Here is a 24,433-nt window from a genome sequence, read left to right as displayed (position 1 = left end):
TCTCATCACTGAAGGGAATCTAATTGTTGAGCTCCAGTCTCCATCTGCACTGACAAAGGACAGTGCCCCAGAAAAGCCTGCAGGGCCACAGCACTGTTCAAACAACCAGAGAATAAACAGACGCATCTGTTATCTGAGAGCTGGGAGAGGCCTGCCAGAGACAATGTTCCTGGCCACGGATGCCTGACGAAAAGAATGTTTCGTCGTGGTTCAGAGGCGCTGTAAGTCTGAACATGCAAACCGCAATTACCTAGAATCCTAAAGACAGTCAGAAGTGTGTTGTCTTGCGGTTTTCTGCCAAAGTGATTCCTTCCTGTACCTACCTGGTGGTTCTTCACAGGATAGCACAATTGCATAAGGACCTCATGACAATGAGGGCATTTCTTTGTTCGATCATTATGCTGTATGGCTAGAGAAAGTCATCAGGCCATGTAGAGGGAATGGCTGATGTCACGGTTTATTTCTCCTTTGGCGTCCTTAATAATCTAATGCAGGCCACTTGTGTCTGTTGTAAAGTGGGGATAATTCTAGTAGCGATTCAAATGGCATGAAATGAAATACGTCCCCACATTCATTCTTCCAAGACTGCGTGACGGGAGGCAGGTACCGCTGCTCTCTTTCCTCACACCCTCTCCTGGCTGGGGCCCACTCAGCAGCCCCTCCACCAGGTAGTCCTCACCAGTGCAGTCACAGACCCACCCTCCAGCTCCCAAAGTCAAACACTCTCAGACTCAAGTCCTTCAAACCACAGGCTCATCCATTTGTTCAGAAAAACGGATTGCTGGGTGGGAGGCGCCGCTGTAAATGCCGTGTAAATGCCGCGGAGTGTGGGCAGGAAGGCAGTGTTTGCACTCATGGAGCTTACAGTCCATAGGGAGAGACAAGAGATGCATAAGTGTCCAGTAAAATGTGGGCAGGGATGAGTGACATGAAGAAAATAGAGCACACTGAAGGAACAAGGGGAGGGTGCAAGAAGTACTCACAGAGGAGGGGGGGCTGTTAGCAGTGGAATTGAATCCCCCCAGGATCCATATGTTGAAGTCCTGACCCCCAGCACCTCAGAATGTGACTGTATTTGGACATCGGGCATTTAAAGAAGTAATCAAGGTAAAATGAGGTCGTCAGGTTGGGCCCTGACCCTATCAGACAGGTGTCCTTGTAAGGAGAGGAGATGAGGACACAGACAAAGGATGGCCCCATGAGGACACAAGGGGAAGATGTCATCTGCAAGCCCAGGAGAGGGGTCTCAGGAGGAACCAGTCCTGTGACGGCTTGATCTGGGACTCCAGCCTCCAGGACTGTGAGAGAACCGAGGTCTGTTGTTGAAGCCGACTCGTCTGTGGTGCCCTGTTATGGCATGAGAGGCACCCACGGGAAGGTCCTGGGGAAACGCGTGACAGTGACGGGGCTGAAGGGGCTGGGCTGCCTGGAGGAAAGTGCAAGGACCGTGTGCTGGCCCAGGGGTGAAAGGCAGGGTGTGGTGGGGAGTTGCAGGGGCATTCAGGAGCTAGAGGTCATCTTGTGAGTCACGGTAAGGACTTCACAGTCACATTGAAGGTAAATAAAAACTTCTAGAACAATGAGCAGCAGTGGTCCACGATCTTTTTCATGCATTTCAGAGACCACTCTGTGCAGATGAGGCCACACACATGTCAAAGAATGCACAGGGAGCTCACTGGGAGACCCCCGCGGAAGTGTAGGTGTCGGATGACAGCGGCCTGGGTGGGGGGCTGAGGGCAGTGAAAATGGCCCGATTTAGGCTCTTCTCTCCTGAGGAGGCTCGGGACCTGCTGCTGCAGGATGTTCAGGAAAGACAGGAGCCAAAGCAAACTCCTGAGCGTGAGGCACTGGCAGCAGAAATACTGAGATAGCAGAGAGGCCAGTCTGAAGGGGAAAAGTGAGAGTTCAGCTTTGTCCGTTTTACAGCAAAGTGATGCTGCTGAACAGGAAGTGGGATATCTGGGTTTGGGGTTCAGTGAAAAGTCAGAGGTCATGACCCATATTTGGGAGCCATCAACATAGAGATGGAATTGAAACCCATGATGTTACAGGTTGAATCATGACCCCTGTCAAAAAAATTCATCTGCTGATGTTCCAACCTCCAGTAGCCAGAGACGGGGTCTCTAAAGAGGTAATCAAGTTAAAATGAGGTCAAGAGGGTGGGCCCAGATCCAATATGACTGGTGTCCTTATAAAATATAAAAGGAAATGGAGACAGACACACACAAAGGAGAGGCCACGTGCAGAGACAGGAGGAAGGCGCCATCCACACCCCAAGGAGAGAGGCCTCAGGAGGAGCCAGCCCTGACGACACCTTTATCTTGGACACCTGGCCTCCAAGACGATGGGAAGAGGAACACCTGTTGCATTTCTTTCCAGCTGGATGGCTTGTATTCTGTTTCCACGGCCCTAAGACAAATGAACACATGGGGAGACAGGTGCTCTGACTGGCAGGCAGTACTGATGGCGAGCGGGAGGCCTGGGGTCTCAGCCAGGGCCCTCCACCACGAGAGGGCGGGACAAGGAGGTGGAGTGAGCCAAAAAGAGTGGAGGGAGCTGCTGGGAGGAGAGGAAAGGCAACAGGCTGAGATGTCCTGGAGCCAGGAGGGTGCAGGAGGGTGCAGGAGGGAGCAGGGCAGGCTCCAGTGCCAGGCACTGCCAAGACCTGGCCAGGCAAGCGCCCAGAGTGACACGGTGCTGACCCAACCCAAGTGCTGGTGCGGCCGCAACAGCTAATTCAGGGCCGTGGTGGGGGAAAGGAGAGGGGAGCTGAGGTGGCAGCAGAGGGGAAGGCCACTCTTGGGAGGAGCTTTAGCCTTAAGGGAAAAAAGAGAGAGAAAGGCACTACTAGAAAAGGGGAAAGTCCAGCAAGTCATCTTTGAGTGGGCAGTGAGAGCAGGCTTGTGTGCTGAGGAAGGTTCTGGAAGGGAGGAGTGGCCACTGTGGGAGAGGAGATGATGGTGGGCATGGAGTCCCAGAGGAGGCAGCAGCCAGCGAGAAAGGACCAGCCTTCCAGGGTCCAGGGACAGCCCCCACCTTGCCACAGGGGGATGGCAAGGCTGGCTGGTGGGGAGGGAACAGGAGGGACCCTCATCCTCTGAAGCTGCACCACCCCCCGCCCACCTTCAGGATCCACCACTTCCCCACACACAGTGCTGCACCCCTCCCTCCCTGCCGCCTCCAACTCCAGATTCATTTCTGAGCGGGCCCTGGATGCAGCCTGCCAGGAGCATCAGTGGGCAGAGATTTCCAGGCCTGCAGTACTGCAGGAACGGTGACCCATGCATGATTAAGTCAGAAACACACATCTGTTTCAGACATTTATTTCCATTTAAATGACACTTTGAAAGGTCGAGGAGCCAATCTGTACCACAAAGACAACTTATCATCAAAGACTCTAGAAGTACAATCGTATCAATTCACAAGACTTGATTTCTTCAACTTAAATGATAGCTTTTAGTTAAAATATACCTGAGAGAAGAACTCCAAAGGATGCCTGCCTCATAATCTGCCCTGGACTTGTCATTCCCGACAGGACACCTCAATGGACACTGCCCCACCCCATTAAGACTCTGAAGCGTAGGGTCCCATTGCTTTGCTTCCAAAATCCAAGGGGAACAAGAAGTACCCATCTCTTACAAAAATAAGCATGTCAACATTGTTCAGTACATTTTGCTACACATATAAAATCAAAATAAATTTTAAAAATATTTTTCCAGGTACAAAATAAATATAGAAAACATCAACATAAAAACAAAAGGATTGTCCGATTCAGACCATTACCTTGCCAAATTTTCGGGAAGAGTGAATTATCACATCAGTCGACAACCTAAAACTCACCTAGTTAAGTGCATTATTTTCATAATTTAATTTTCATTAGAAATAAATATGATTATTAACCAATAATAAGGACATATACCCATTTCCAAAATATGATGACATAAGAGTCTAGCAGATCCCCCTAATATACAAGGAAATGACAGTTTCAAATAGCATTCAGTGACATGTAAATTTAATTTCGTGTCTTTTAGGAAAAGCAAAATTTGACCGCAAAGTCTCCTCTGGTTGCATTAAGTAATTTCCAGTCATGGTAGATTTTAGTGATGTCTTATTTGACCAGGTAAAACAAGTCATCTATTTCCCATCTGATACTCTCTGGAGCCGAATTGAACCAAGTATCACTATGTCTTTGGTTTACCTCTTCGGGGACCCAAGGACTGGACCCCTGAGCCAACAGACCTCACGCTGGCTTCGCTGGCAGGAGGGTCTGAGCCTGGCTGTGTCCACGCCACACTGGCCAACTTAACTCTGCACTTCTTTGACCAGTGAATGGAGGTAGAAGAGATGATGTGAAACAGTATGACACAAAATGTTGCATTTGGCCATGGAGTTCGCTTTTCTGCTCATATTTAAAAGTGATTATGTCTGATAAGTAGGAAGATCATTTTTTAAATTAATTAAAAACTAATTTTTTGTTTGTCAGTCTTCCGATTGGCAGGTGCCAGGATGCACTCCAACTTCCTCCTGTTGGCGTGGCTCTTTGCCCTGTGCAGAGGGTGGACAGGTTCCCCTCAGCTTCGAGGCCAATCTGAGAGCAAGAAGTCCGTTCCTAGCACTCAGATTTCAACAGCAGGAAAACAGACAGAAATTCATGCCTCTACATTCCCAGGGGCCACACGCTGCAAATCCTTCTCTCTACATTCCCAACAGAGAATGTAAGCACCTTTCATATCCCAGAGACATAGTTAAGAGTTTACTTCAAATACACCTCAGCCCATGATAAAGTTCCTAGTGTTCACATATAGATTTTGGGGTCACATAGAACGAAACAGAAATAAAAACAAGTCCCAACAATAACGAATAAAAGAGGCTTCAGGAACTGATGTTTGAAGGAACCTTACAGCTCACTCCCAGGCCACCATTCTTTCTTGTGATGGGAGTTGCCTTGTGGGTGCCTGAATACCACCTTTGAGAGATCCCCTGAGAACCCAATAGATAATTATCAAGTATCTACTCTCCAGCAGGCACCATGCCAGAGACCCAAACAGAGAGAGGAATCAGGCTGGAAGAACCTTAAAATCTGCCAGGAGCGACACAGCCATGGAAATTGCTATAATGTCCATTCTGATATAACAAACGCTGAAAATTAATTATTTTTTAAAAAATGTTATGAGAAAGCAAATACTTCCTGCTACGGTTTGAATGTGTCCCCCAAAGTGCATGTGTAAGGAAACTTAATCCCCAGTGCAACAGCATCGAGAGGTGGGACCTTTTAAGAGGTGACTGGGTTAGGAGGGTTCTGCTGTCATGAATGAATTAATGTTATTATAAGAGGAGGGTCAGTTATTGCAAGAGTGATTTTATCAAAGCAAGTTTTGCTCTTTTGCCCACAATGACACAGCATGAAGGCCCTGACCAGAGGCCAGTGCCAAGCTCTTGGACTTCCTAGCCTCTAGAACCATGAGCCAGATTAATTTCTATTGTCTATAAATTGCCCAGTCTGTGGTATTCTGTTACAGCAACACAAAACAAACTAAGACACTTCCAAATGGAGGACATGGAGAAAATGTAAACATTGCCTCATCTGTTTTTAAAATGAGGGTGCATGGCAGCTGTTAGATTAAATAATTAACAAGCCTGATTTAATATATCACAGAGCCACAGACTCTTGGCATGGAGGGCCCATGAGAGTCACCAAAGCCTGTTTTTTTTTTTCCTTTTGGAACTGTTTATCAAGGATTCTAAATAGTATTGCCTCCTCAGTTCTTGCCTGTAAAAAAAACATGTAGATACTCAATAGGCTGGTTGATCTGTTTCACTTTATTTCACTCTTTCTAAATGTTCTGCCTGAAAGTTGGTGTCACATCCTTCAGAGATGTCTGGAACTGTGGACCACGCCTGCAGCTGGCTTCCACCTTACTGAACATGGGTGTGTGGCACATAGCTGTCATATAATAAATGTGTGACTGATTGTGCAAAGGTGAAAACGAGTGAGGCCCTCAACTCCACCCTGCCACCCCAACAGCTGAGGAGGGCAGTGGGAGTGCCTGTTGTTTTACATCCCAGGTAATAAAACCGCCCCTTGCTCTTCCACTGCCCTTCATGGACACGGGTGGGGCAGTTAACATTGTTCAGAACCAGCTTCCACTGAGCATGGTATCTCTAATTAGAGCCTCGGATCTGTCTGTCTCTCTCTCTCTCTCATAGATACACACACACACACACACACACACACACACACACACACACAGTCTGAGTGTGGCGCCCCCGGGCTTGTTTTGCAAGGGCATTAGATAGGGAGACAGGGAAAGTGGGCTGGACTGAAGAGTTTATTTTCTGAAGCCAGACATTTGTTTGGGCTGCCACCTGGACACTTGAGTGACCTCAAGAGAGGGCCGGCCAGGGCAGGACAGGTCAGGGGATCCAGCTAAACAGGAGGTCCTTGGGAATGACACAGATAACTAAGCGCCGAATCCCAGGAGGTCAAACAGGCCCAGGAAGGGGCAGACTGAAACTCATGTCAACACTTGGAAAAAAAAAAGTGGCAGAAGACAGGAAAAGGGGTCAAATGGCACACTCCTTGGGCAGGGCTGGTCCCAAGCTTCCTGTGAAAGCAGATACATCGGAGGACTCACCACTGTGCCAAGTGGAGAAAAGCAAGGCTGCTCGCGGGAGGCAGCATTTGGAGGCCGAGGGCCTGTGTCTCCACCACGTCTGAGCCCCTGGGGAAGTCACTGAGTCACCTACCCCTCAGTTTCCTCCTCTTAAATCCAGGGGCATAATTATAAGAATGGTGCCCTCCAGAGGCTGCTGTGGGGTTTCAGTGAAACAGCAGGTATGGATGGACATGGCTTACGATGCCCACAGAGAAGGCACTGGAACGCTTCTTTATTCAGCTGTCAAGGGATCAGGTGCCCCTGATAATCTTCTCAGCATTGTGTATTTACCCAGTGAAAGCTCTGTATGCAAAACCCACGGCCTCGAACCTCAGCTTGACCCTCATTCAGGATGCCCGGTCAAAGCACTGAGCACTCAACAGATGAATAAATAAAAGAATGAATGTCTGACGTGGGATTTCTGATGCCAGCTTTTAATCCTCGATGTGCCACTCGCCGAAGGACTTAGCAAAGTCACTCCATTTTTCTGAGCTTTGGCTTTCCTAACTGTAAAAGGAAGGTTTTATCTTAAAAAAAAAAAAATACTGTAGATAATTTCTAAGGCATCTTCCAGCTCCAACTTCTTTTACCTCATTCAGATTTTCACATATTCTGAATTAAGAGGGTCAAGAACACAGTGCTCTGATTGTGAAGAATGTCATGAACAGAAGAACTTCTCTAAGAGTTCCAGGAAAGATTCAAATGAAGAAAAAGAACAAGAGCTGAAACAAAGCCCTACAGACTCAATTTGAAGAGTTTTTGATTTGCACAGAGATCACCAGACACTGACAGGTACACTGACAGATAGTGCTGTATACACCACCATAGAATCCACCAAAATTCACAGTCCAAACACTGACTATAATCATAAGCACCTGCATTTATTGAGCACCTACCATGGGATGTTGAGCAGTTTACACTCATCCTCTCATTTAACCCACATGATCATCCCATGAGGCGGGAATTACTATGGTCCCATTCTTCAGATAACAAAACGGAGACAATGAGAAGATAAGTAACTTGCCAGTCAAGGGACTTGGCGAGGAAGGTAAAATTCAAACCCAGGCAGCCTGACTCCAGAGCGCAGACCCTGCCCCAGCGAACAGAGCCCGGGGGTGAAGGGTATGCCCAAGGTCACACTGGAGGGCTGAGGCCTAGTTCTAAATGTACCACAGCTGGGTGCCATGCAAGCTTGTCCCTCCCGCATGCATATCTCACTGGCATTGATTCAGAGCAGGAGGGGGAAAAAATGCCTAACACTGAGCACGTGTGAGGATGATGTCATGGGAGGAGGAGGCTACAACTTCCATTGAGACAACCATTTCACACCTGGGCACTCCACACCACGCCATCTTAACAAGACCTCCTTCTTCATATCATTACTCTGCAAATCACACACAGACCTTTCCCCCCAAATCAGGGATATTTGGAATATATATCCTGAGTCTGCAGAGGCTAGCTTAGAGCCTGGGTCTGCAATGGTGGTCTTGGAGTCTCAGGTCACAGAGGCTGGCCTGGTACCAAGATCTACTAGGAGAAGCCTAGACCCTGGGTCTACTTGAGCAAGTTGTAACCTGGGTCCTCTGCAGCCTGGGCCCATGGAGACCTCTCTGGTACTTGGGGTCAGCCCGGTGCTGGGGATAACATAGAGCCTTGGTCTCTGGATCTATTTACCCCAAATCAGGAAATAACCAAGCAAACCCATTGCTGCTAAGCAACCACTGCAGGCCATTAGATACAACATCGCGATAGCAGCCCATGCATTCAGCCTACACCCAGTGCTAGGCACAGCCGTGCCAAGAACTCAATGTGAATTATCTTAATTTCCACACCTCTGACAACCTTCTGAGGTGAACACTATTATCATCCCATTTTATAGAGATGCAGAGACTGAGGTGCAGAGAGAATGACCACCTGGGGCCACAGCTAGCAAATTGCAGAGCCAGGGCTGGAACCCGGAGGCGGAGGCTTGAGCGGAGATGTAAATGGAATGGGGGCTCCGTAAGTGGGTCGCCCAGCCCTGGAAGCAAGGTCTCCTCTTCCCCAGTTAGTATCCTCCCATGGGCCCTTTTCCCCCGCTTCCCCACCAGGTAGACAGTAACCTGGTGTCCCAGTTACCTCCTTACCGGGTGGGTCTCTATTTTCCATGGCTCCTGCCACCATGGAAGCTGGAGGCTCTGCAAGGCTGTACGTCAGTACAGTTTCTACAGGTGCACAGGGCTAGCTGTGCCCTAAAGAGCGGACGGAATCCACATTCTGCACTTCTAGCTGCACACCCTTGGGGTGTGCACACACACACACACAATGCTTCCTTGTTCTTACCATTCCCAGAGGCCATTCTCATATTTGTTAGCTGAAATTTAAAGCTTAGGAAGGAATTTTAATAAATTACTTATGAAACCAAAGTAAACATCGGGATAATTTTTTGCACAAAAATAACCACACTCAAGGGGATCAAAAACTCACATGAAAATTAATTATTTGGCTTTCCAAGTCCATTTCAGCCCTCTGTGCCAGCCTTTTGGGATAACCGGTGCAGCACCCGGTGCCCAGCGGGAGTTGGAAATCACCAGTCAGACCTCTCACGGACGGCGTGGCCAAAGTTAACTCAGCAAATTGAGGGCACTGCGAAGCTCATTAAATAGGCAATGACACTTGAAGCAATGAAAATTGCTGCTCTTGACCACACTCACCCTCCTGCAGCCTCCACGGAGGTGGCCTCGGGGCTCACTGACCCTGTGCCAGGAAGCTCTACCCTCAGGACAGGGTGCCAGAGGGCAAGTCACTGGCTTCCCTGGGCCTCTGAGTTTCCTAATCAGATTTGCTGTTTTAAAAAATTACTCCAAATGTCAAGTGGAGGACAGATTGGAAAGTGGCAGGGACAGGCCCATGGGACCAGTTAGGAGGAGGTGGCTCGAGTCGGGATGAATCCAGACAGGTGTGGGCGGCGAGCCAGAGGTTAGCACAGCGGGCGTGGGATATGGGGCTCAAGGAAAGAAGGCCTGGCAAGTTATTGTTGACTTGGATTTTTCTTTCCTCTCTTTTCACACAGTGTATTATGTGGTTACAATGGTGTGTTTGAAGAGGAGCAGGAATTAAATACATTTAGGGTTTTGTTTTTTTTTTTAAGGCATGGTGGATGCCAGCAGGCTGAAGGGTCAGGAGGTCTGGTCTTTCCACTGCCACTAAGTGCTGAGCTGAAGCACAAATTCTTGAAACATGGCTGGGTGTGGTGGCTCACACCTATAATCCCAGCACTCTGGGAGGCTGAGGCACGTAGATTACCCGAGGTCAGGAGTTCAAGACCAGCCTGGCCAACATGGTGAAACCCCGTCTCTACTAACAATACAAAAATTAGCTGGTTGGTGGTGCATGCCTATAATCCTAGCTACTCGGGAGGCTGAGGCACAAGAACCCAGGAGGTGGAGGTTGCAGTGATCCAAGACTGCACCACTGCACTTCAGCCTAGGTGACAGAGTGAGACTCTGTCTCAAAAACAGACAAACAAAAACAAGAGTTTGCATGACAGTGTAGATGAGACAGGACTGGCCAGGTGTCGGGCTGGAGGACAGGCGCACAGACTGCACCATGTGATTCTGTCCACCCTGCATTGTGTGAGGTTTTCCGTTTTGGAAGAAAAGGGGTGAAGAGCATGGCTGTGGAGCATTTCTAGGTTTTCAGGTCACAGAGTCGCACCCATTTCCTACTTACTGACTCAAGTGAAACCACAGTGTTGGCTTACTTTGAAAAATATTTCTTTTTTTTTCAGTCCTGATTCACCCATTCCCTTCTAAAACCCACCTACCATACCAATACATTCAGTTCCACTCAACAAATGTTTATTGAGCATCTACTGTGTGCTGGGACCATGCTAAGAATCCAAGGTGCGTCAGTGAAGGAAACAGAGAAAGACCCACGGCCCACACAAAGGTTACATTCAAGTCACGTGAAACATAAAACATAAAATATAGATATGTTATAATAAACAGATATTACATGCTTTGTTAGAAATTGGTAAGTGCAAGGAAAACAATATAAGGTACGGGGCATGGGAGTGAGGTGAGTTGCATTTTCCTACAGGGAGGTCAGGGTAGGCCTCACTGAGAAGGTGACATTGACCAAATGTCAACAAGGCAAAGAAGCGAAGCATGAGAGCATCTGAAGAAAGGGCACTCCCAGCAGAGAGGACAGCCAGTGCCAAGGCCGACGGGGATGGGCACATAGGGCAAAGGGGCTGCTGTGGCTGGAACAGACTGCTGTTCAGGGAACAGCAAGAGGCCAGAGGGAGTGAGCAAAGGGACACGATTAGGGAATCACAGGTAGACAATGGTATGAAGGATGTGGTTTTTATCCTTAATATCCTTGGTGATGGGAAACCTCAGGAGGGTTTTGAGCAGAGAAATGAGATTTTCAAAGGATCACTCTGGATGCTGCTGGGAAGAGACCAAAGGATGCAATAATGGAAGCTGAGGGAGGGTCTGGAGGTAGCTGCACGAATGTAGGTGAGAGGCAATGCAGGCTTGAACAAGGGTGGTCGTAGTGGAGGGGCAGGAGGTGGTTGCTCCTGGAGAGAATTTGAAGGTAGTTCCCACAGTCTTTCCTGATGCACCTGATGGGAGAGGAGTCAGAATGGCTCCAGGGCTTCCCAATTGAGCTGCAGGAAGATGGAGTGGCCATTACCTGAGACGGGAATGGCTGCAGATGGGCTGGATGTGGGGCAGTTAACCAGAAGGTCAGTGTTGGATTGTTCACTGTGGGAAATCAGGTAGGCAGTGGATTGAAGAGCAAGAAAGAGTTCTAGGCTGGAGATAAATGGAAACATCATCAACATATTTAAAGCCATGAGACAAGGTGGGCCCCTCGGAGGACTGGGCATAACCAGGGAAGAAAGCGGGCCCCAGGCAGAGCCCAGGATCCTCCAGCACGACACGGTCAGAGCAAAGAGAAGGAGCAAGCAGGGGAGATGGAAAAGGCAAGCAGCAAGGAGGAGGGAGACCAAGAGCACCCGGTGTCCTGGAAGCCGGTGATGAGGACTCGCCACGTCAAGCAGGAGGAGAACAAGAACTGCCCACAGGACCCGGCCACAGGGGGTGGTGGGTGCCCTGAGAAGGGCCATGTGGGTGGAGTGGGGGTGCAGAAGTCTGATGAGATGGCATTTGGGAAAGAAGGGAAGGATTAGGACGAGGCAACAGACAAGTAAAACTCTCGTGCGAGGTTCCACCAGAAACGCAACAGGATGGGGCAGCGGGACGGGGAAGGGGGTCAGGGAAGGGGTCGGGGAAGGTGGTGGTCATTTCTGGTCAGGTGGAAAATGGCAGCGTGTCTGTGCGCTTATGGGGTGATCCAGCAGAGGGGACAGCAGGTGGCAGGACGAGAGTGAGGCCACATCAGGAGCTGTGGAAGAGCTGGAGTCAGTCCAATACCAGGGGTTCTGGCACCACGGGGGCCAAGTGGCTTCTGCCACAGTCACAGTAGAAGGCAGAGTACGGAGGTTTGGGGGCTGGGGGGTAGGCGTGCATGGTTGGGGGAGTCTGAGGAGGCGCCCCAGAGATGCAGTGGGAGCAGCCAATGCAATGTGCTCCCGCAGCTCCGTCAGCAGGTGGCTGGGGAGGCCACAGGGCAGCTTAGGGTCACCCCATTTCCACCACTTTTCACCTATGTAACCTTGAATGAGTTGTTCACCCTCTCTCTCTCTCTGCCTCAGTTTCCTAATCTGTAAACCTGAGCAACTGCAGGTCTCTGCCCCTGGAAAACTCATTGAGAGCATGTAGATGAGGCAATACCTACACAGCCCCTAGCTCAGCACCTGCCCATCGGAATCCTTCCTCTCTGGGTGCCTGCGGTGAAGCCCCGGCCCGGCCAACCTGGACCTCTCCATTCCCACTCTGCAGCTAGCGCTGGGTGTTCCTGGGGAAGCACTGCTTGGCCTCATCACTCATGCTTTCACATCGTTTCTCACTCTCACGTCCAGACAAGACAGCACCAGGAAACCCACGCTGAGCTGGAACCCTCCTTCTGCAACAAACAAGCTGGGAAGGTCCTGGGCAAGTTGTTAGGTCTCTCTGAGCCTCGTTTGCATCCCACATAAAAGAGGAGGCAGGATTGAAAGAGCTCTAAGGTTCCTTCAAGTTCTAGATTCATGAAATAACGTTTTTTCCTCAAGAAAAAGAATTATTCATTGTATAAAGAAATACACACCTGTAATCCCAACTACCCACTGGCTGAGGCAGGAGGCTCATTTGAGGCTCGTTGAGTTCAAGGCTGCAGCGAGATCAAGCCACTACGCTCCAGCTTGGGTGACAGGGTGAGACCCTGTCAGAAAAAAAGAAAAGAAAAGAAGAGGGAAGGGGATGGGAGGGGAGGGGAGGTGAGGGGAAACAATGGGGAAAACAACGGGTCTCAAAGAAAATCCTTTAAGAACACACAGAAGCAGTAGGGAGAGCCCACGCCTGTCCTCATTTGTCCCTGGAGCTGTGGGCTGTGAGCTGATGCTGTGAAGGCCAGACCCAAAGCCAGTCACACAGAGGCAGCAGCTGGACCGGCCTCGCCAACTGAGACCAGTGGCCACACAGACACACACCTGACAAGGTAGACCACGAAACACAGCCGCAGGCCTACTGCCAAACAGACGACTTCTCCCTCAAAGCACAGTCATCTTCAGAATGAGAGGCAGCCCATCCTATGGAACCGAGAGGCGTGGCTCTTAAATTTGGGCTTCAAAAGACAAGCTCAGTCCCTGATTTTTTCCACCTGAGAAGGAGGCTTTTCTGAACATGACCCAGTGCGTTCAGAGCAGCCAGGATGAGGAAACACATCTACAAAGAAGCAGCTTAATCCAAACACAAGAAATGGTATGCAAAATAGGATATCAGACGTACTTTTGCAATTGAACATGGTCAAAACCATTTTGCAGCAAGTAACTTTTCCTGAGTTCAAGTAAGAGTTTAGTCCAACATTTATATGTGACACAGCCATGTGAGGCCTCTTCTCTGAGTACAAAGTAAAGTCTGGTAAAGTAAAAGATTAAAAAAAAATCATTTCTATAATTAGGAGCAAGATTACTTTGCATGTCACGTGACCGTGGCTGAATGGGCAAAACCAACGAAGTACCTTGGTTTTATACAACCCTGCAACACAGGCTCGCACAAACCTCTGGGTAGGAGGCAGCGGAGTAAACTGAAGGCTAAACAGCAAACCACAAAGTTCAGTTGTTCCTCGGCCAAATGAGACATTCAATGAAGATGAGCTTGGCTCAGGCTTGGGAAGTGGACGCAGGACCACCCTGCTTCACCAGGGCCCACTTTAGGGCTCTGAGCCCGAGGGGTCCTTGAGAGCATCCTGACTTGACTCCAGCTGAATTCCCAGAAAGCTCCCAGAATCCCACATGAACCACATCTGAGTTCAACTGTCCTTCAGTTTGAACTGAGAGCCCTAAAGTGCTCCTGGGGCAGTGGCTGGTCCCCATTGACCAAAAACAAGGGACAGTTGGGGTGATGAAACGAGAGAGCAGCAGATGGCTCAGAAGTGACGTCCTGCTCGCTAGGCAGGTCAGCAGTGTGGGCAGTCTGTACAGCAGGTCAGAATGCAGTGGTTTCTGAGCCTAATTTATACATTTATAAGAACTCTGTCCAGAGCTGGGTGTTCCTCAGCATGTGAGCTGCGTCCACTGTGGGGACATTTCCTGGGATGAAACTTGGGTTGTGTTGAGTACCGAGCCGATAACATGGACTCAATCCCAGCTACATCCAGCCCTGTGAATGAAGGAGCTGGGGTGAATTTGGTCATCCCAGGCTTAGCTCCAAAAAGCACAAGGACTGGGAGCTGAGGTGGAGGGGACTCGACAGGGATGGAAGGATGCCGGCTCCGAGACCTCATCATCAGTGTCCCCTCCTAAGGGAGGCAGCACGTGGGAGTGGTTCAAGTCAGGGGCTGCCCATCAGATTCTGACAGTGCTCGATTTTCATTCCTGCTCCTATGTCTACTGGCTGTGAGCCTTGGGACAAGTTTCTGTACCTCTCGCAGCTGCTGTTTCCTTGCCTGTAAAATTGGGATGGTAACACCCATCATGTCATAGGATACTGACCCCTGAAATGCGAAAATCCAGGTGTATGTCAAACACTTAGTATGAAGAGTGTGCGTGCCCAAGAGACGGGGCCTATTATTGCCTGGGGCACCAAGTGGGAACTAATCAGTGGCTTCATGAACACCGACATTCTGGCGTGGATTTCAGCACTGAAGAACAGCATCCTCTGTCCCGCCCCCTCTTCCAAAATCTTGCAAAAACTATCCCCACGGGTTATCTGAAACTTGTCCGGATGTGCCTCTGGGCTCCCCTCAGACAGGCGGACAATCTTCCCCCCGGGAATTCTCTAGAGCCTGCCAGTAGTCCAAGAGAGTCCGAGGCTTGATGAAGTGGCAGGCCACGATCCTCCTGAAGCGGCATACGGAGAAGCGTAAGCCCCCTGGGAAAAAGGTCGGCTGGGAGTGGAGCTCCTCCAATCTGATGTTCAGCCTTTCGAGGCAGAGCCCCACAAACACGTCTTCCAGTTTAATGTATGGGACGCTCTCGGAGACATTGTACACCTGACTCGCCACGTCGCCGGAAAACACGTAGCCGGTGCCGGAGCAGAATGGCGGGTACCTGTCCCATGGATATTCAGATTTACTGACAAACCACTTACTGAATGGCTGCCTGATGGGAAACTCATTGAGTTTCAAGAAGCCAGTGAAAAACCTGGTTGTTCTGTTTTTCTTCAGAAGCAGTTCAGTCAGATAGTCAACATTGATGAACATGTCTGAGTCTGTTTTCATCACAAACGCCGCCTGAGGACAAAAGCGATGGACCCATTCTATGCCCATCATGGTCTTCAGGGTCAGATTGTAATAGACGTCTAGGAAATCCTTCTGGATAATGTCCCCGTGTCGCCGGCTCTCCTGGTCCACCTCTTTCGTTTCCGCTGCACTGCTGGTGGTCCCCAGGAGGAAGAATGTCTTCAGCTGCTTTCCCTTCACTGTCCTCTCTTTCCCCCACGTCTGCCTGATGGCCATGCGCTCAGCCAACTGTTTGTGGGATGAGGTCACCAGCAGGACGAGGAAGGGAGGTGTCTGCCTGCAGTCTGTATCTGGGAGCTTAAGGAAGTTCACGTCTTTCTTGTAAACAAAGGACTGTTCTTTGAAAGGATTCAGACTGTACATGCTAAAATACAAACAAAGAGCCCCCAGAACCAGAAGGCAAATATACATCAATCTCATCTTCGGGAAAGCCATCTGAAAGGAACAAAATCCAATGATTAGACCTCAAAAGCATGAGGATGTGTCTAGTTTTATGCTAGGAGGCTGAGGTGGGAGAGGAGACCCGTGTTTTGGAAACTCTAGAACCTCGCTGCATACAGAAGTCGGGTGCTGTGTGGTTAAACAGTTAAGCACAAAGGTCTAACATCTGCCAGCATCTGTCACTTCATGGTGTAAGATAAAAAGCTCAGAGATTCTGGGCATTTGTCCAGGCTCTGCAGCCCTTAACCTACAGGAGTCTCCGATTGCCTGTCTGTAGGGATATGGCACCAGGTCCCTCACTCGGTCCTCCAGCTCTGCCCTTCTATGACTCCATGATGAAGCGCAGCAAAACAAGCTGCAGGTCTGGAAACCACGCATTGTAGATCTAAATGTATGGACCACTTGCATTCTTCTCTGATCTAATTAAGCAGCATTCCTGCTCCCAGAAAAAAGCAAGTCCAGTGTTCTGATGTGCACAAGTACCTTCAAATTCTGTCTCTGCCAGAATTATTTTTTTTTAAGTTACTTTTTACAGTCTCTGATCTGATTCTTTCCTCTTCTGCCCACCCGTCTCTGCTATCCTCGGCAAGTTCAGGATCATCCATGGTAACGTTATAACATTAAGAAAGCGTATAACTCACTTTTTGCTGGGTAAGAGGAACCTCTGGTTTGAAAGCTAAAGCCACAGTGTAAATGACAAGAGGAAATTTGTCTCAAAGAACTGTCAGTGTAGAATGCTCCATAATTATCAGGTTCTGGGCTTGGTTTGTTTACCAAAAATGGTGATTCTGACAGGAATCACTAGGAAAAAAAAAAAAGAGTGTCATTCAAATCACTCGTGCCTTACCAGCAGGCCTTCACAATGTACCGTGTCTGTAGCGTCACCTTCCAACCTACTTATGTGACTCTGAGCACGCATTTGAGCTCCAATCCCAGCCTCACTTTTCTCATCTGTAAAATGGGTATGATCAAGGCAAACAAAGTCCACAACAGTAACAATATGCCAATCCCCCAGAATCCTTCAAGCCTAATAAGTTAGGATAGCACCTAGCAGCTTTTTAAAGAGATATGATAAACTCATAAATTAGAGTCTCACTTCTCATCCTGATAATTTACCTTATTTACATAACAGAGTCTGTAGTTAATGCTGAGAGAATTTAACACAGAGAATAAATCCAATTCTTAACACAATAGCGGCACTTTAAAAATGTTATCCTGGGTGAGAGGACAGAGAGGACAGCAAGAAACGAAACTGAAAGAGTGAAAAGCAGAGTTGGTTTGGGCTTTTTAATTTTAATTTTATTTCAGAGACCAGATGTCACTCTGTCTCCCAGGCTGGAGCACAGTAGCACAATCATAGCTCACTACAGCCCTGAACTCCTGGGCTCAAGCGATCCTCCTGTGACTTGGGCCACAGCTTCCCAAGTAGCTGTGACCACAGGCGCATGCCACCATACTCTTCTAATTTTGTATTTTTTGTAGAGATGGGGTTTCACTATGTTGCCCAGGCTAGTCTCAAACTCCTGGGCTCACGCAGTCCCCTGCCTTGGTCTCCCAAAACACTGGAATTACAAGGGCAAGCCACTGTGCCCAGCCAAGAGCTGGTTATTTTGATGGCCAAAAGAGCACCTGAAAATTTCATTGTCAAAATTCTGTTCTACATATATTCGCCAAAAGCAACATGAAATAATAATGGAGCTTTCTAGAACCAGCTCGCTCTCCAGAGACTTCTTTCCTGGAGGCAAACTTAGCCAACTACCTGTTCTGCTTGGTACCCCTGGGAGTTCCTGCCCAGCTCCTGCCCCCAGCAACTTCAGAGAAATCACAGCAGAAGGCAAGCAGAAGACCAGAACTTGTCTGAACTGGTGCTCCAGGATGCTGCAAAGTTTCTTTCTTTCTTTTCTTTCTTTCCTTCCTTCTCTCCTTCCTTCCTTTACTTTTCTTTCTCTTTCTCTCCTTCTTTCTCTCTTTCATTATTTATTTGCATGGCTAAGATATGCAGCTGATTAGGGGGGTTGGGGGGCTGCTTTCTCCCCCACAATACATTTTAGAGAGAAACATAAAAACCAAGTGCAAGGGAAAGAAGATATTTTTCTACTTTGTTTCCTTGCTTGAATAACTCTGCTCCTTTTCTATGGGTTGCTTTAACAGTAAACCTTAAATTCTCATTCTCTCTGATGTGCCTTTCCTCAGGACCCTTCACAGGGCTCTAAATTCCCAGGGATGGGCACTCACCTCATGCAGTGCACTGGCCAAACTGTTTCCCAGGAGGCAGAGCAGGTGCCAAACCCAACTGGCAGAGCAGGTGCCGAACCCAAATGACCCGGGGTCATTTGTTTTCATGGGCAGTTGAACATTTTTCCTGCCTAAAGTGGAGTTACCACCAGAAGTTACAGCTCAGAATCCTCATATATGAGACATCTGCATCTTTGGCTGAGTCTGTATTGTGCCTAAAGAGGACCTGGGGGCCAGCCTTCCACTGAAGGAGGAGGTAGGGGCACCTGCAGCACCAGCAGACAGAGCCTGGAAAGGGCAGCCTGTGCCCCCAGATCCTAGCCACCCCAGGCCAGCTGCAAAGCAGAAGCCCTCAGCACAAGCTAGCTCTGCCTTACCTGGGACAGAGCCATGAACAGGCACTATCTGTGCTACAGAAGCCCTACCTCCAAACACATCTGGACCACCAGGTTGTATGGCCTGACCAGCCAGTCAATAACGGAATGGCAGTTTCTCCAGCAGATTCTGCACTCCAGGTGTATTAGTCAGGGTTCTCTAGAGAGATCGAACCAACAGGTTATGGATAGATAGAAAGATTGATAGGTAGATCAATCAAAAGATAGATAGCCAGGTAGGTAGGTAAGTAGGTAGGTAGACAGATAGATAGACAGACAGATAGATGAGAAGAAATTTCTTAGGAGAATTGGCTAGCGTGATTACGGAAGTTGGGAAATACTGTGACAGGCCATGCAAGCTGGAGACGCTGGGATGCCAAGAGTGTGGCTCAGTCCAAGACCAAGAGCCTCAGAACCAGATATGCCAATGGTGTAACTATCAGTCCCAGGCCAAAGGCCTGAGAACCCAGAAACCTGCTTGGTATAAATCCTCGGGTCCAAACGCCAGAGAGCCTGCAGCTCCGATGTCCAAGGGCAGGAGAAGAAGAATATCCCAGCTCCAGCAGAGAAAGAGGAATTCACATTTCTTCTGCCTTCTTCTTCTATCTGGGCCCAGTCAATGGATGGTGCCTGCCCACATGGAGGGCAGCTCCTCCCCACTCAGCCCACTGACTCACAGCCAATCTCCTCTGGAAACACCTTCACAAACACACCCAGAAATAATGCTTTACCAGTTCTCTAGGTATTTATTAATCCAGCCAAGTTGACACCTAAAAGTAACCATCACACCAGGCTTTGCTCTGTAACTCATGAGCAATATAGATGCCCAGAGAGAACCTTGGAACTGAAGGAGATAAATACAGTGCAGAACGTGTAGACCTCCCTTCTCCTCTGCCTCTGCCTGCTGCAGGCTCCTCTGAGTGTATCCCATCTGCTGGCTCCCGCCCCCTGCCTAGGTCACTGCCCCCTTCTGGCCATAGTGCCTGAAGGGCAAGGGGTATGTCTTACACCCCTCCTGAAACCCCAGAGAACTGTGCACAAGCTGGTTGCTGGGTACATTCTGAATTAAAGTGGAACAAGTAAGTAACACACAAAGCTAGAGCCGTCAGGATAGGGAAAGGCTCTCTAAGGGGAAATCTGGGCATCAGCATCCTACCCGCACAGGCATGTGCAGCGTCCTGGGACTCTCCCCAGGCCAGGTGAGGAGACCTTGCCTTAAGCCTGACCTGAGGCTACAGGGCACAGACACAAAGGAATCAGAAGTCCACCTCTCTAAGGACTGGAAAACTGAAGGGAGGGTCTGGAAAGTTAAGTTCAAGATGCACTTCCTGGATCTGAAAGGAGAGATCTGGAGTGAAGGGACAATGGCCAAGCCCCACTATGAGGCCAGAAAGAGTATGCAAGGACAAAGCACTCAGCTCAAGGGGTCTCTTCAGTGGAGACGAAGCTGGTGAGCATTCTGAGCCCCGTGAAGGACGTGGCATCTGCACTGGTCCCTGAAGGGGAGGTGTGATGTAACAGGTGGAACCAGGGGATGGGAATTCCAGACCAAGGAAACCCGGGGAGGGTGCTGGCAGTCCTGAGTGCTAGAGTCTGCTTTCAGGACACTCGCTCCAGATCACTGTCTTGTATCCTTGGAGATTCTCACCACCGCATAGGCCTTGGGAGAACAGAACAGCATCACCAGAAACGCAGAAGGAACAACATCAACGTCCCTGCTGTCTGAACAACCCCACGGCTCTCAAATCCAGTGAGTGTCAGAATCACCCGGGAGGCTTGTTTAAAACCCAGGTTGAAAGGTTCCATCTCACAGAGATTCTGGCAGGTCTGGGGCCCAGGAATTTATATTTTAACATGTGGTCATTCTACTCTAGGCTGGCCTGGTGAAAAACGCCAGTGGAAACTGCCTGTACAGAGCCGACCAGTAACAGGCACCATGTATAAACAAAGTCGAAGACCCCAGACCACTGTGCCCACCTTAACATTTCAGTGGATTCGTTGTACAGACTGAAAATATCCCTTCCCCTGGGGAAGGTGGAAAAGAGCATGAGGGGATGGACGAGAACGATGCTTCTCCACTGAAAACTGGGATGGGGTAAACTCCTGTGTCACACATGGCCTGGAGCCTCCCCGCAGCTGACCCCAGACTGACACCAGCCTGGCTGGGCCTTTGGAGGCCTGGGCTTTCTCAGAGGAAAGACATTTTAGGAGGCAAATTTTCCACGAGACTAGTGAAGCTAAGCTGCAGGACGACTCACCCCCGCTGTTTTCTTTTCCTTAAAGAGGAATGCCCCCCACCCCAATTGTATAAGCTTCAGACCCCATCAGACCTGGACCTACCCCTAGCCTCAAGCAGAGAGAATCTCCCAAGTGAGCTGAAGTGAGCAACCAGGGTGACCCTCTAAGTAATTAAGAAGTCACAGGGCGGAGGGAGATTCTCAGCAACTGTCCAGGCCCACACTGGGCTGGCAACCCCAAGTCCTCCCGGCATCCAGCTCCCTGCCCACTGGAGGAGGGCTGAGCATCAGTGTTAGAAGCAGAGAGGGTTTTGCAGCTCTTGCAGCGCGATGGTGAATGTTATGTGCCAGCTTTTCTGGGTCACTCAGTTGACAGCCTGAACACAACAAAATGCTCACCCTCTCGTGAGTAAAAGGAAAGTTCTCCTGCCTGACTGCCTGGAGCTGGGCCTTCAGTCTTTTCCTGCCTTCAGACTTGAACTGAAACATCAGCTCTTCCTGGGTTCAGAGCTTGCCAGCTTTTGGCTCTCCTGGTTCTCAGGCCTTCAAACACAGACTGGGGCCACACCATCGACTCTCCTGGGTCTCCAACTTGCTGACTGCAGATCTTGGGACTTTCCAGCCTCCATCATTGCATGAGCATTTCCTCATAATAAATTTCTTTCTGTATACAGGAGTACCCAAGAGATAATGTAGTTTCCATTCCAGACTACTGCAATAAAGCAAATATCATAATAGAGCAAATACTTTTATCTCCCAGTGCATTTAAAGTTATGTTTACAATATACTGGAGTCTATTAAATGCATAATAGCATTATGCCTAAAAAATAGCATACATATCGTACGTAAAAATACTTTATTGCTTAAAAAAATGCTAATGTTCATCTGATCCTTTAGAGAATCATAATCTTTTTGCTGCTGGAGGGTCTCGCCTCAAAGTGGATGGCTCCTGACTGATCAGGGTCATGGTTGTTGAAGGTTGGGGTGGTCGTGACAATTTCTTAAAATACGACAACAATGAAGTTTGCCACATCAATTGACTCTTCCTTTCATGATAGATTTATCTGTAGCATGCAACGCCATTTGATAGCATTTTACCCACAGCAGAACTTATTTTGAAATTGGAATTGATCCTCTCGAATCCTGCTACTGCTTCATCAACTAACTCTATGTAACACTGTAAATTATTTCTTGTCATTTCAACAATGTTCACAGCATCTTCACCAGGAGTAGATTCCATTTCAAGAAACCACCTTCTTTGTTCATGGTAAGAGGCAGCTCCTCATCCACTGAAGTTTTATCATGAAGCCGACCATGGTGGCTCATCCCTGTAATCCCAGCACTTTGGGAGCCCAAGGCAGGCAGATCACTTGAGGCCAGCAGTTCAAGACTAGCGTGGCCAACATGGCAAAACCCTATCTCTACAAAAAATTAGCCAGGAGTGGTGGCACACACCTGTAATCCCAGCTACTTGGGAAGCAACTGTATTTCTCCTACCTTGCTAGCAGGCATGTAAATTAACACACTTTGGAAAGCTGTATATACCTTGGCAGTTTCTGCTACAGATAAACATATGTGCTATGATCTAGCAAATCATCCCTGCACACAGACCCAGCAGCAATTATTGCTTATGTCCACTAAGACATGATCAAGAATGTTCACAGCAGCATTGCTCATAATTGCAAAAAATTGTTGTATCAATCTAGATCCAAACAGGAGAGAAAAACCACATAGTACTTTGACCAGGGAAAGTCAAATACAAAGAATCATTTACTATAATAAGGGAGTGGAGTAATGAGAGACTAACAGTAATAAAATCAAGACAGTTCCAAAAAACATACAAACAACCATATATAAGGAATGGTCACTTCCCCTAGGGCCGAGATTGAGCAACTGAGAAAATGCCCCCAATCCCAGGGCTGAGATCTAGACCCCACTAAAAGGGCACAGCTATGCCCACTGAATAGCAGAGACATCACTGCAGATCCACATTAGAGGAACATGTTTGGAATCCACCCTCTGGAACTTGCCAGAAATCTGCCCTCTAGGTTGCAAGGAAAGCAGTTCACCAGTTGTCTCACAAATGTATTCTGCTACAAAACACCTAGCGGGTGTACCTGGGGAAACTGCTGTCTTGCCAAGTACTCCTGTAACACCACAGGGGCTACCAAACCAGTGTCCCTGAACCAGGAAGGAAAAACTGTTTCTCCTGCAATGCCCCTCCAGGACCCTCCACTGATAAGCTTCAAGAGCCAGATTGCAAAGGGAAAATATTTAGAGGGCCCAGACCCATTTCCAGAGACCAGGCAAAAAGGGTGAATTTGGAGCCAAGAGGCAATAAATTGATAACACAACTCTAGTCAAGAAATTTCCATCAACAGCAGAATAAATGAATGAAACGCTACACAGCCATAAAAACTACAAACTATTGACATGCGATGTATTAATCTGACAGATGTTATGTTGAGTGAAAAGAGCTAGACATGAAATGATTCCATTTATATGAAGTTCAAAACCAGGAAAAACTTATCAGTGATGAAGGAAGTCAACAGAATGTTTATCTTTGGTGGAGAATTATTGACTGCAAGGGAACAGAGGAACCTCTGGAGAGACGAATACATTCTATTCTAGATCTCGGTGGTGATTACATGGGTGGAAATATATGTAAAAACTCATTGAGCCATGCAGCGAAGATTTGCACACTTCACTATATGCAAATTGTACCATGTTAATATTTTTAAATAAGTTTAATTAAAAATAAACCTCTGAAAAAGACACATGTTCTGTAGAATTGCCCAAATTTATTTGACCACAAATCCGACTATTTCTGGGAGAGCATTTCATGGGCCAGTGTCTCACAAAACAGATTCCAGGAAATAAAGTCTGGAGTTTGCTTTTTTTGTCAGCTCTGAAGTTCTTGCAGCTGCTTTTACACATCAGTTGGCCAGATATTGAAGGCAGGATCCTTGATCAAACTGTGAAGTTTGCTATGATGATTCTCATAATATTTCACTAATTGCCAAATCAATATCTACTCTGTTTTCCATTATAAATCAGCTGAAGAAGCTGCAGAGCAGATACAGGAGTCCCCTTTTGCTAACTCCTTTTGCTAACCTAGCAGGCAGCCTGCTAGGATGAAAGGAATGAGGAATTTGGAATCAGAAGGCCCTGGTTCACATCTCAGCTCAAACACAGTGGTGGTGTAGCACGGCCCAGGGCACTTACGTGTTCTACACCTGTGTCCTTGTGCCAAACTGGCAATAACACTGCCTGCCTCACAGAACGGTTGGGAAGTGCTGCATGCCCAGCAGTAATTATTTCTGTCCTAACTTCTAACAAACCTCAACTCAGTTTTGCCTTCAAGGTCTACCTTGCCAGAGGCGTTCTGCCCACCACCCGTTCAGTTATATGACAAACAGGGTGTACACTTTCCATAGCCTGACTTGAACCCCAGGGAGAGTGGGAAGTGTGGTCGAAGGTGCTGAGTGCCTCAATCCTGGCTCACCACTCACATTCAGGTCATACCTACTGAGAGCCCGCTGGCACCTGCAGTGAGAACCCAGCTTGGGGGGCACCTGCTGCTACAAGGACAATGACCTTCTCTTGGAGCTCCAGGGGGAGGAACAGAATTGGACCTCACAGGGTTCACTATGGGAAG

The 24,433-nt window shown here is 48.4% G+C and overlaps 1 protein-coding gene across 4 annotated transcripts in view; it reads right to left on the bottom strand.

The window, feature by feature from the left end:
- Positions 1-3,307: 3,307 nt before the first annotated feature.
- The window catches only part of B3GALT5 (beta-1,3-galactosyltransferase 5), a 65,977-nt gene continuing 44,851 nt past the window's right edge, over positions 3,308-24,433 (bottom strand). For 2 of the 4 annotated variants that reach the window (XM_063702730.1, XM_031005283.3), the window contains 2 exons: positions 16,571-16,730; positions 3,308-15,923 (listed from right to left, as the gene is read on the bottom strand). In XM_063702730.1, coding sequence (XP_063558800.1) covers positions 14,991-15,923 — 933 coding nt within the window. In that variant the 5' untranslated portion in view covers positions 16,571-16,730 and the 3' untranslated portion in view covers positions 3,308-14,990. Of the gene's footprint in view, positions 15,924-16,570; positions 18,784-24,433 lie in introns of those variants that run through there. The other 2 variants (XM_004062820.4, XM_063702731.1) reach the window with 2 other exon arrangements.

Source organism: Gorilla gorilla, chromosome 22, assembly GCF_029281585.2.
Source record: "Gorilla gorilla gorilla isolate KB3781 chromosome 22, NHGRI_mGorGor1-v2.1_pri, whole genome shotgun sequence".
Lineage (NCBI taxonomy): Eukaryota > Metazoa > Chordata > Mammalia > Primates > Hominidae > Gorilla > Gorilla gorilla.
Note: the sequence above shows the minus strand (reverse complement) of the source record. Positions and strands in the feature narration are given on the sequence as shown.